General features: G+C 43.4%; 1 protein-coding gene across 1 annotated transcript; it reads left to right on the top strand.

Moving 5' to 3' along the window:
- On the top strand, nt 1–12713 carry LOC121552297 (BTB/POZ domain-containing protein 9). Its single transcript, XM_041865097.1, has 11 exons — nt 1–166; nt 1185–1403; nt 2061–2424; nt 2669–2936; nt 3132–3351; nt 3674–3793; nt 3889–3998; nt 4168–4357; nt 4479–4586; nt 4700–4778; nt 10565–12713. The coding sequence occupies exons 2-11, from the start codon at nt 1216–1218 to the stop codon at nt 10757–10759; spliced, it is 1842 nt and encodes a 613-aa protein (XP_041721031.1). The 5' UTR covers nt 1–166; nt 1185–1215; the 3' UTR covers nt 10760–12713.
- The last annotated feature ends 153 nt before the right edge of the window (nt 12714–12866 follow it).

Genomic DNA, 12866 nt, shown 5'->3' with positions numbered 1-12866 from the left:
TCAGTTGTGTTTGTGATGGTAGCGTTTTTTTAGTACTGATAGCAAATTATTGAATTGTTCACGACGAAATTGTCAATACGGTCATTTGATTGAATAAAGGGGAAAATAACGTCAAGGAAGAGGTTTCGTGGAAGGGAGAACGAAAGGGGATACGCTTATTGTGCTGGTATGTCACACGGGTGAAACCCAAGCTGCTGTATCAGTTGACAGCGTCACAGATCAGTAGCACAGATAGAACAATGAGACAGATATTTCACCGGATGTATACATGTGAAGCATCCGCTTGGCGTTTCCACCTACTACCAAATTTGGTAGTGAGAGGAAGCCCATTGACCGGTAGTGGAAGAAGATGGAACGAGATGGATTTTGGCCGACATTCTGCTACTTTTGTCATCGATGAAACATTTGATCTCAATACATTTTTCTGTTCCCAAAACTAGAATGTGTTACGAACAGAGTGGATTACGTGTTGTAGACTTGACCCTTTGCCAAAGTTAAAAATAATTGCGTTGTTTAGCAGGATTGCAAAGGCGAATTGAGTTGCTACACACGCGCACTTCACAGCTAGTAGACAGTCCCTAACAGAAATATGCAAATGATAGCTAGTACGCGCCAATAGGATCTCGCTATCTCGTGCATGGCTCTGCCCACCTTGCTTCTTCTGCCCACTATGACTCATTTGTTCCTATTTGAAACGACAGGCTGTGGTATGGCTTGGTTTAGTTATACAAATCTTTGCCTCAGTGGCTGACATTGCTAGCTACACTGAATAGTTTCACATTCTTGATTTATTAGCTCGTTAGATGATTCCTGTATTTCAAGTTTTCTACCTATTATAACACATGCATAATGTCATTGTTACCCGCATTACACAGTATATATATATCCGCTAGCTCCGTCTACAGCGGGGCTGTTAAATTCATGTCATGGAGCCAGGGCCGAAATACTTCTGGTTTTTGTTTCTACCTGCCTTGTAGTTTATTGCACTTACATGGTGTCCCAGGTCTGAATTAGTCCATTATTAAAAGTAGAGGATGAAAAACAGAAGTGCCTCCAGGACCGACATTGAACAGCCCTGGTCTACAGTTATCTAAAGTTAGCTACTGTAGCTAGGTACTTGAGACAGTGTGTGCACTGCCTGTTTGTATGACACCCATTAACCATCTTTTCTTCTCTTCTGTCAGATGTTATTGAGACGCCCCAAGTCTAACCATAATGAGTAGCAACAGCCATCCCTTGCGTCCACTGGCCTCAGTGTCAGAGATCGACCACATCCACCTGCTGTCCGAGCAGCTGGGTGCTTTGGTTCCAGGTGAAGAGTACAGCGATGTCACCTTCATTGTGGAGGAGAAACGCTTTCCAGCCCATAGGGTCATCTTGGCAGCACGCTGTCACTACTTCAGGTACACCTGTTTGCATGGTTGTCTTTGCAGTGCATAAGGTTTTTGGCTTCCAATTATATGTCAGATGACTGGCTGTCCGGCAGTTGGCAATTCAATTTTAACCTTACAGTACTCCCTGCTTTTAGGTGATAGTGTTCTAGGGCGTTTCCACACCAGCGGGAGCAGAAAATATTTTTGGTATCTCAGATTGTTCTGGAAATTCTCACAAAGGGACTTCATTGGGAGGAAGGATTGTTTGACATGCTTTTTACATTTGTATCACAAACAATTTTTTAGAAAATCACGATGAAAGTGGCCATTTTACGCCCTTTTTAGACCTATACATGCCTCCTGTGAGACCTTATGATCTGTGAACGGTACATGATACAGACATCTTGATGTCATTATACTCCTTATAGTGTGCTCTAACATATGGAGTATGTGTAGATTCTAAAATACAAATGTAAACATTAGTTTATTCAACATTAATAATTTAAATATCTCAACTTCCCTTTTTGATTTAGCTTATTTTTAGACATTTGAGATATTTATATTTTTTATATTGAATAAATTGTGAACATTTGTATTTCAGAATCTAAACATACTCAATATGAGCACATTCAAAGGAGTAGCTAGGACTAGGTAACACGTCTCTGAGATGTTTAATAATTTCCCCAGAGCTCTGCTGTATGGGGGGATGAAGGAGTCCCAGCCGCAGGCGGAGGTGACCCTGGAGGAGACGCGAGCCGAGGCCTTCTCCATGCTCCTCAACTACCTCTACACGGGCCGGGCTAGCCTCAGCTCAGCCCGCGAGGAGGTGCTGCTGGACTTCCTGGGTCTGGCCCACCGCTATGGCCTCCAGCCACTAGAGGACTCCACCTCAGAGTTCCTGCGCACCATCCTGCATACGCACAATGTGTGTTTGGTGTTTGACGTGGCCAGCCTGTACTGTCTGAGTGCGCTCAGTGCAGCGTGCTGTGCCTACATGGACCGTCACGCCCCGGAGGTCCTGGCTTCAGACGGCTTCCTCACACTGTCCAAGGTGAGTGAGAGTGGGCATGGTCGTGTTCATTAGGCCACAAACATGGAAGAACATGGACCAAAACAGGAAGGGAACTACCTGGACTAATAAGAAATGCTAATTTTTGTTTTCCTTTGCTAAATGTTTTCAAATGATTTCCATCATGTGCCCTAATGAACAAGACCCATATCAAAGAACTATGACTGAATCCAAATCGATAGGAGTCTTAACTGAATATCCTTTTATCCTCTCTCTCTCTGTGCAGACTGCTCTGCTGACTGTGTTACGCAGGGACTCATTTGCGGCGAGCGAGAAGGAGATCTTCCAGGCGCTGTGTCACTGGAGCCGGCAGAACGGCGAGGGAGGCGCCACGCAGGAAGTGATGGCAGCCGTGCGGCTGCCGCTCATGAGCCTGACGGAGATGCTGAACGTGGTGCGTCCCTCGGGACTGCTCAGCCCAGACGACCTGCTGGACGCCATCAAGACCCGCTCAGAGAGCCGCGACATGGACCTCAACTACCGCGGCATGCTCAGTGAGTCTCAGTCGCTTCCGGTCCTGTTCTAGTAGTCGGCAACTAATAGCTTTATTTGTCAGTGGGAGTCTGTGTATTCTGTTTGCATGTGAATTCCGTGTGTGTCTCTCTTCGTATTCCATGTGTGTGTATTTTGTGTGTGTGAGAGATGTATTTAATATTAAGTATTCAATGTGATGCCTTTGTGTCTTACAGTCCCAGAGGAGAACATTGCCACCATGAAGTTTGGGGCCCAAGTGGTGAAGGGAGAGCTGAAGTCAGCGCTGCTGGACGGAGACACCCAGAACTACGACCTGGACCATGGCTTCTCCAGACACCCGATAGAGGAGGACGGCCGCGCTGGCCTTCAGATCAAACTGGGCCAGGCCTCTATCATCAACCACATCCGCATCCTGCTCTGGGACAGGGACAGCCGGTGAGTGAGACATCCAGCGTGTTTTAAGGGATCAGTTTGAGCAAGGCACAATTGCTAATCTTGATCACATAATGAGTAATTATTTGGGATGCAAGGTGATTTGCCAATCAGTGATTCTGCTCAGTCTAACTGCATTGTAGGCTATCAAACACGCATTCATTTTTCTCTGAAGGTTTTGCTCAACTGATGAGCAATGTTTTTATAGTGTTTTAAATATATATTGCAGTAATGTTACTATCATGCTGATATAGAAATACTCTTTAGCTATGCTTTGGTAACTGGGATTTGTATGGTCCATATCCATATTTCTGTTTTTGTGCAGGTCTTACTCCTACTATATTGAAGTGTCCATGGATGAGCTGGATTGGGTGCGTGTTGTGGACCATTCCAAGTACCTGTGTCACTCTTGGCAGAACCTCTTCTTTACACCACGTGTGGCCAGGTAAAACCTCACCCTTTGCATCTCTTCCTATGGTTGGCACCAATTTTGACTTTTGGTTCTACAACAGTGGGTGTGATTTTGTCCTTGTGTCCCAGGTATGTGCGCATTGTGGGGACGCACAACACTGTCAACAAGGTCTTCCATCTGGTGGCTTTCGAGTGCATGTTCACACACCGCTCCTTCACTCTGGAAAGAGGTATTCTCGGTAAGGCAGGAATATCAATTGTTATACTAGTGTTATATATGATTCTTAAGATGCCAGGTCTGATCAACATAAACATCTATTACTACTCTCGCCAATCCTCTACTTTATTCCCAATCCTCTCTCTCCTACTATTTTTTGCCTCTGCTTTTTTCATCCTTCATATCTGCAGTTCCAAATGAGAATGTGGCTACCATCGCGGCCTGTTCCAGTGTCATCGAGGGGGTTAGTCGGAGCAGAAACGCCCTGCTCAACGGGGACACCAGCAACTACGACTGGGACTCGGGCTACACCTGTCACCAGCTGGGCTCTGGGGCCATCGTCATCCAACTGGCTCAACCCTACACTATAGGCTCCTTAAGGTGTGTGTTTCTGTGTGCGTTTTCACTCATGTTGAGTCTTGGGAGTTTTTGTATCTGTCTGCATGTTTGCTACATTTTTTCATGCTAATCATTTAGTTATTTTCTACTTCTATCTGGACAGACTGCTACTGTGGGACTGTGATGAGCGATCCTACAGTTACTACATTGAGGTCTCCACCAATCAGCAGCAGTGGACAAAGGTGGTGGACCGCACCAAGGTGCCATGTCGGTAAGACTCCCAGTCTGTGTTCAAGTCTCTCCCTTTCCCAAACTCTTTTCAGATTATCTTTGTACAATACTGTCCATTTGAGGTATTTTAACAGTCTTGTTTTTCTTCAACAGATCGTGGCAGACACTCAAATTCGACAAGCAGCCTGCCTCTTTTATTCGCATCGTGGGAACTAACAACACTGCAAACGAGGTGAGGATTGCGCATACACCGTAATTTCCTTCATCTGTCGTCTGCATTTTTGCGTTTACAGAGCTCCAGACTGCGACCATTTAGTCGACTTGGCTGCGAAAGTAAAATTTTGAATTGGTCGCATCTGGAATATAAAAATAGATGTGTACAGTACTTTCGGAATGTATTCAGACCCCGATAACGACGAGACAGCCTATAGGGAGGTGGTCAGGGACCTGGCCGTGTGGTGCCAGGACAACAACCTCTCCCTCAACGTGATCAAGACAAAGGAGATGATTTGTGGACTACAGAAAAAAGAAGAGGACCCGTGCAATTCCCCATTCTCATTTAACGGGGCTGTAGTGGAGCAGGTTTAGAGCTTCAAGTTCCTTAGTGTCCACATCACCAACAAACTAACATGATCCAAGCACACCAAGACAGTAGTGAAGAGGGCACGACAAAACCTATTCCCCCTAAGGAGACTGAAAAGATTTGGCATGAGTCCTGAGATCCTCAAACGGTTCTACAGCTGCACCATCGAGAGCACCCTGACTGGTTGCATCACTGCCTGGTATGACAACTGCTCGGCCTCTGACTGCAAGGCACTATAGAGATGGATGGGTATTCCAGCATGACAATGACCCAAAACCCACGGCCAAGGCAACAAAGGAGTGGCTCAAGTAGAAGCACATTAAGGTCCTGGAGTGGCCTAGCATAGAAAATCTGTGGAGGGAGCTGAAGGTTTGAGTTGCCAAATGTCAGCCTCGAAACCTTAATGACTTGGAGAAGATCTGCAAAGAGGAGTGGGACAAAATCCCTCCTGAGATGTGTGCAAACCTGGTGGCCAAATACAGTGGGGAAAAAAAGTATTTAGTCAGACACCAATTGTGCAATTTCTCCCACTTAAAAAGATGAGAGGCCTGTAATTTTCATCATAGGTACACGTCAACTATGACAGACGAATTGAGATTTTTTTTCCCAGAAAATCACATTGTAGGATTTTTAATGAATTTATTTGCAAATTATGGTGGAAAATAAGTATTTGGTCACCTACAAACAAGCAAGATTTCTGGCTCTCACAGACCTGTAACTTCTTCTTTAAGAGGCTCCTCTGTCCTCCACTCGTTACCTGTATTAATGGCACCTGTTTGAACTTTTTATCAGTATAAAAGACACCTGTCCACAACCTCAAACAGTCACACTCCAAACTCCACTATGGCCAAGACCAAAGAGCTGTCAAAGGACACCAGAAACAAAATTGTAGACCTGCACCAGGCTGGGAAGACTGAATCTGCAACAGGTAAGCAGCTTGGTTTGAAGAAATCAACTGTGGGAGCAATTATTAGGAAATGGAAGACATACAAGACCACTGATAATCTCCCTCGATCTGGGGCTCCACGCAATATTTCACCCAGGGGGGGTCAAAATGATCACAAGAACAGTGAGCAAAAATCCCAGAACCACACGGGGGGGACCTAGTGAATGACCTGCAGAGAGCTGGGACCAAAGTAACAAAGCCTACCATCAGTAACACACTACGCCGCCAGGGACTCAAATCCTGCAGTGCCAGACGTGTCCCCCTGCTTAAGCCAGTACATGTCCAGGCCCGTCTGAAGTTTGCTAGAGTGCATTTGGATGATCCAGAAGAGGATTGGGAGAATGTCATACGTGTCATACCTACTGTGAAGCATGGGGGGTGGAAACATCATGCTTTGGGGCTGTTTTTCTGCAAAGGGACCAGGATGACTGATCCGTGTAAAGGAAAGAATGAATGGGGCCATGTATCGTGAGATTTTGAGTGAAAACCTCCTTCCATCAGCAAGGGCATTGAAGATGAAACGTGGCTGGGTCTTTCAGCATGACAATGATCCCAAACACACCGCCAGGGCAACGTAGGAGTGGCTTCGTAAGAAGCATTTCAAGGTCCTGGAGTGGCCTAGCCAGTCTCCAGATCTCAACCCCATAGAAAATCTTTGGAGGGAGTTGAATGTCCGTGTTGCCCAGCGACAGCCCCAAAACATCACTGCTCTAGAGGAGATCTGCATGGAGGAATGGGCCAAAATACCAGCAACAGTGTGTGAAAACCTTGTGAAGACTTACAGAAAACGTTTGACCTGTGTCATTGCCAACAAAGGGTATATAACAAAGTATTGAGAAACTTTTGTTATTGACCAAATACTTATTTTCCACCATAATTTGCAAATAAATTCATAAAAAATCCTACAATGTGATTTTCTGGAAAAAAAATTCTCATTTTGTCTGTCATAGTTGACGTGTACCTATGATGAAAATTACAGGCCTCTCTCATCTTTTTAAGTGGGAGAACTTGCACAATTGGTGGCTGACTAAATACTTTTTTCCCCCACTGTACAAGAAACGTCTGACCTCTGTGATTGCCAACAAGGGGTTTGCCACCAAGTACTAAGTCATGTTTTGCAGAGGGGTCAAATACTTATTTCCCTCATTAAAATGCAAATCAATTCATAACATTTTTGACATGCGTTTTTCTGGATTTTTGTTGTTGTTATTCTGTCTCTCACTGTTCAAATAAACCTACCATTCAAATTATAGACTGATCATTTCTTTGTCAGTGGGCAAACGTACAAAATCAGCAGGGGATCAAATACTTTTTTCCCTCACTGTATATACTAGGCGGTGTCAGAGGAAGGCCCTCAAAATTGTCAAAGACTCCAGCCACCCTAGTCATAGACTGTTCTCTCTGCTACCGCACGGCAAGTGGTACCGGAGTGCCAAGTCTAGGTCCAAAAGGCTTCTCAACAGCTTCTAACCCCAAGCCATAAGACTCCTGAACAGCTAATCATGGCTACCCGGACTATTTGCACTGCCCCCCCCCACCCCCACCCCATATTTTTACGCTGCTGCTACTCTGTTAATTATTTATGCATAGTCACTATAACTCTACCCACATGTACATATTACCTCAACTAGCCGGTGCCCCCGCACATTGACTCTGCACCGGTACCCCCCTGTATATAGCCTCCCTACTGTTATTTTATTTTACTTCTGCTCTTTTCTTCTCAACACTTTTTTGTTTTATTTTACTTTTATTATTTAAAAAATAAATGCATTGTTGGTTAAGGGCTGTAAGTAAGCATTTCACGGTATTGTCTACACCTGTTGTATTCGGTGCGTGTTGCAAATAAAATGTGATTTGATTTGGTGATAGAAGCTGTTTTTCAGTCTCTCTGTCCCAGCTTTGATGCACCTGTACTGTCTCCGCCTTCTAGATGATAGTAGGGTGAACAGGCTGTGGCTGAGGTCCTTGATGATCTTCTTGGCCTTCCTGTGACACCGGGTGCTGTAGATGTCCTGGAGGGCAGTCAGTGTGCCCCTAGTGATGTGTTAGGCTGACTGCACCACCCTCTGGAGAGCTCTGTGGTTGCGGACTGTGCAATTGCCATACCAGGCGGTGATACAACCCGACAGAATGCTCTCAATGGTGCATCTGTAGAAGTTTGAGTGTCTTAGTGGCCAAGCCACATTTATTCAACCTCCTGAGGTTGAAGAGGCACTGTTACGCCTTCTTAACCACACTGTCTGTATGATGGACCATTTTAGGTTCAGTGATGTGCACTCTGAGGAACTTGAAGCTTTTCACCCTCTCCACTGCAGCCCTGTTGGGGCGGTATGCAAATTGTAGTGGGTCTAGGGTGTCTGGTAAGGTGGAGGTGATGTGATCGTTAACTAGCCTCTCAAAAAGCACTTAATGATGACAGAAGTGAGTGCTAGGGGGTGATAGTCATTTAGTTCAGTTGCCTTCACTTTCTTGGGTACAGGAACAATGGTGGGCATCTTGAAGTATTTCAAAATCCAATTGAGGGGATAACACCGTTATCCTGTGTAATACTAATGTCACCGATAAAGGGAGGACAGGAGGTTCTCAGCTTTCTGTCGGTATAATTACAATTTCTCAATTAATAGCAACTATTTTACAACCAAGATATTTGATATGGCTTTGAGATAGAGTGCGCAAAATGCGCATTGGCCATTGCGATTGCATAGGCCTCAGTGGTAGGCTATGACTGCAAAGTTTTTTTAGGACATTATATTTACTGTTAGATTAATACATGGCTACTAGCAGTGGATATTATTACATTTACATAATTTAGCAGACATTCTTATCCAGAGCGACTTACAAATTACCGTAATTTTCGGACTATAAGCCGCGCCTTTTTTCAAATTTTTCGACCCTGCGGCTTATATAACGGTGCAGCTAATCTATGGATTTTTACAGCTAACGGCCACTAGAAGACCTCCTAAATCTATGGATTTTACAGGTTACAGTCCACCAACTTTAACTCTATGGGCTCTATGACCGGTCCGCGCCCCCCACCTTTAAGCGGCGAGCTCCAGCAGGAAAAGCTGGAGGCCGGAAAAGAGTGAGACAGGTAGCGCGTAAAAGTGGAACCGAGAGTGGTACGAGAGACAGAACGAGAGACAGACAAACAGACATTACGAGAGCGAGACAGTTTGTCTCTTTCCTGACAATCCCCTCTGTGCACGAACCCTTACATATGGTAATTAAACATTAAAACACCTGCGGCTTATAGTCCAGTGTGGCTTATATATGTACACATCATTCAATATCATTCAATTTAGCTGCTGCGGCTTATACTCCGGTGCGCCTTATAGTGCGGAAAATACGGTATATTTAAGCAATAAGGCCCGAGGGACTGTGGTATATGGCCAATATACCACGGCTATCTGCTATTATTATAAACTGGTTACCAATGTAATTAGAGTAGTAAAAATATAGATTTTGTCATAACCGTGGTATACGGTCTGATATACCATGGCTTTCATCCAATCAGCATTCAGGGCTCAAACTACCCAGTTTATAATTAGTTAGTGATCTAGCTAAAGTGTGTTGAGTTTCCACTTACTCAGGTGGGAAATTAACCCGAAATAAATTAGCCTATGATATTAGTGCACATAAAGACGTAAGAAAATTCAACTCTAGTAAACAAAAAAAATTAAAATTCTGGAGCCCTATTTCAACAGTAAAATATAATGACAATAGTCTAATTGTCAACCCAATATTCATGACAATCACTGGATTAGGTTGTGCATATTTTGAATCACAAAATGTTAGAGGAAACAACATATTTCTGAATACCATCTCACTTCTTAATAAAGCACTTTGAACTACATTTACATTTACATTTTAGTCATTTAGCAGACGCTCTTAACCAGAGCGACTTACAGTTAGTGAATACATATTTATTTTTATTTTTTTTATACTGCCCCCCCCCCCCGTGGGAATCAAACCCACAACCCTGGCGTTGCAAACGCCATGCTCTATCAACTGAGCTACATCCCTGCCGCCCATGAGTCTCCCGGTCGCGGCCGGCTGCGACAGTTACCATACAAGTGTTATTTTATCTGGTTTTATTGCTAGTTTGAGTTACCTGGGGATGGCAGAGCGTTCCATGTAGTCATGGCTTTATTTAATACTGTGCGTTTCCCAGCCTCTGTTCTGGAGCTGGGCACTGTGAAGACCTCTGATTTGCTTGTCTTGTGTGGCACAGTCCGAACTGTGTGCCAACTGCTTGAACAGACAGTTCGGTATCTTCAACACCTCGCACAAAGACCAATAGTGATGCAGTCAATCTCTCCTCCAACTACTTTCTAAGTTGATTACTTATCTTTTTCTATTGCGTGACCGTGCGGGGGAACAAATATTGCAACCAAATCATGGGCTGGTGCCACCATCTGAAAAACTTAGTGACACCAGGGGGAAATGTTTTATCTCCGTTCCTCATTCCCTGTTTCTCTCTCTTTTTCAGGTGTTCCATTGTGTCCACTTTGAGTGTCCGGCGCAGTTGGACACGGAGGTGAAAGAGGGCAGTCCTGGGCAGGCGTCACCTTTTGAGTCCAGTTCCACATCCCAGAACCCTAGACCCCTGCGGCCCTCCTGCAGCCATAGCCTTCTCCCCTCCCAGCCCTCCTCATCCTCCACTTCCTCACAACCCCACCTCTGAGAGAGAGAGAGAGAGAGAGACAGAACCCCCAAGAAAACAATTTTGCACAACCTTTATCCATCACACAGGATGCACTGCTAAAATGCTGCTAAGCATGCAATCAATTTTGATAACAAAGATAAGCCTCTATTGCAATGATGAACACGTTAACAGAATCTTACATCCATTTCAGGTTTTTAGGGTGCTCCCTGTCTGAGATGATAGACAATGAAGGAAAAAAAGGCTATGGAGTAAATTGGTCCATACATTTTCTGTGAAGGTATTAGCCCACATTTGCAGCCGGTTTAAGGGTACTCAGTTGGCACTCTTCAAAGCCGGGCCAGGTGCTATCCAGCCAGTGGAGGTGCAATCAGGACCGCTCGTCCAAAGATTAACCAATGGAATACAGCAGTGATGTTGGTAATAATATCACTATCAATTATTTTCTTCTCATTTTGAAAATGAACAATCCCAATGACAAGTTTTTACTTGAATGTTAAAAAATACTTTCTCATAATTTCTGTGGCATTGAAGTTGTTTATGTGCACTTGTTGGTTAACTAGAATGGTCATGTTCACCTATGTTGAAGGTTTTTATTTGGCAAATTAATTCGATTCACCCCCTCCTCCCAAGCAAACATTTGGGCTAAAATACTAATATTACGGTCTTGGCTGAGCAGCACTTCAATGTTCCGGTTTAAATTGTTTGGTAAATTTATCAGCACTTTGTAGAAATCGGAGGCTGGGAGAGTGGACCAAATTATGCACTGGAGCTTAGAACGTGGGATATTTATGGTTTATGAGCAGCTGATATTTGGCACTTTATTGTTCCCCATATTTACTGTAAGAAAGATGTTACCTAGGTCTACTAAGAACAGGAAAAATGTGCAGCGCTGGTAATAGTTATTTCTGTCTATGGATTTGTTTTTGTCATTTTATTGTTGTCCTCACCTTTGAGAAAAACTTTAATTGCTGCTTGTACTTACCGCTAAATGCTCAGACATAATACTGTATATTGTCAATGATTTTGTTTGTGTGGTTTGATTTGTTAATTAAGTTTTGTGTTGGCTCAACTGCTTATTTCTCAGTGCTGTGGTTCCTATTATCCCTCACCTCTTCCCTCTTTCTTTGTTTTTTGGCTCATAATATTGCTCTACTTTTTATAGTTCCTTTGATCTCCTATGTTATTTTAGAAGCTTTCAAGTAGATTTGAGCAATCCTTTAGATACTTTCACGTTGCTGCTATTGCATGAGGGCTGAACATTGACTTAAAGTCAATTAATTAGAAAGCAGATTACCCTTCTCATATCTATACATTTTCCATTCTCTTTCTTGAATAGTTTTGATTTGCAATTTCTTTGTTGTATTATCTTAGTACAATAATATCATTACTGTACAATATCACCATTGCTTGGGATGACTTTTATCAGTTTTTCTATATCACTGCCATTACCATACAGTGGTGTTTCTTTTCAGAAGAGGTCTCTTTTGTAGATGTTGATAGAGATTCAGCAGAAAGGTCTCTGAACCTCTTACTGTTCAAATAATGGTGATTTATTTGTGAAGTCAAGCAGGTTTGCGTTAGTGAGTGCCAAAGGCTTCTTCGGACTGGTGATCTCTGCTTATGGAAAATGTTAGTGGGCCAATAAATGTACATTTTATTGCAGGCAGTGACTGCAGGAAACGGCATTATATCTTGTCTGACTCATTTTGCAGTACTTATTCAAAGCAACCCTCATCAAACTTGAAAGACCACGTGTTTTTTTTTGATACCCTACCAGCTGACAATCAAGCTTTTAAACAATACTGTATTAAAGATGTGGAACAAAACATGTACAACTTGTGTGTCATGAAGACTCACGTAAGTCAGTATGTCTTTGTATTTTGGCATATGTGTTACAAAATACTGTAACTTTATAAACCAGCTGGCAATCAAGCTTTTAAACAATACTGTATTAAAGATGTGGGACAAAACATGTACAACTTGTGTGTCATGAAGACTCATGTAAGTCAGTATGTCTTTGTATTTAGACATATGTATTACACAATACTGTAACTTTATTTCCAATTTGTACTGTTTGAAAGATGTAATACTCTCAAGGGAGGGGTTAGACTACAAGGGGGGGATG

Source organism: Coregonus clupeaformis, chromosome 36 (genome assembly GCF_020615455.1).
Source record: "Coregonus clupeaformis isolate EN_2021a chromosome 36, ASM2061545v1, whole genome shotgun sequence".
In the NCBI taxonomy this organism is placed as follows: Eukaryota; Metazoa; Chordata; class Actinopteri; order Salmoniformes; family Salmonidae; genus Coregonus; species Coregonus clupeaformis.
Note: the sequence above shows the minus strand (reverse complement) of the source record. Positions and strands in the feature narration are given on the sequence as shown.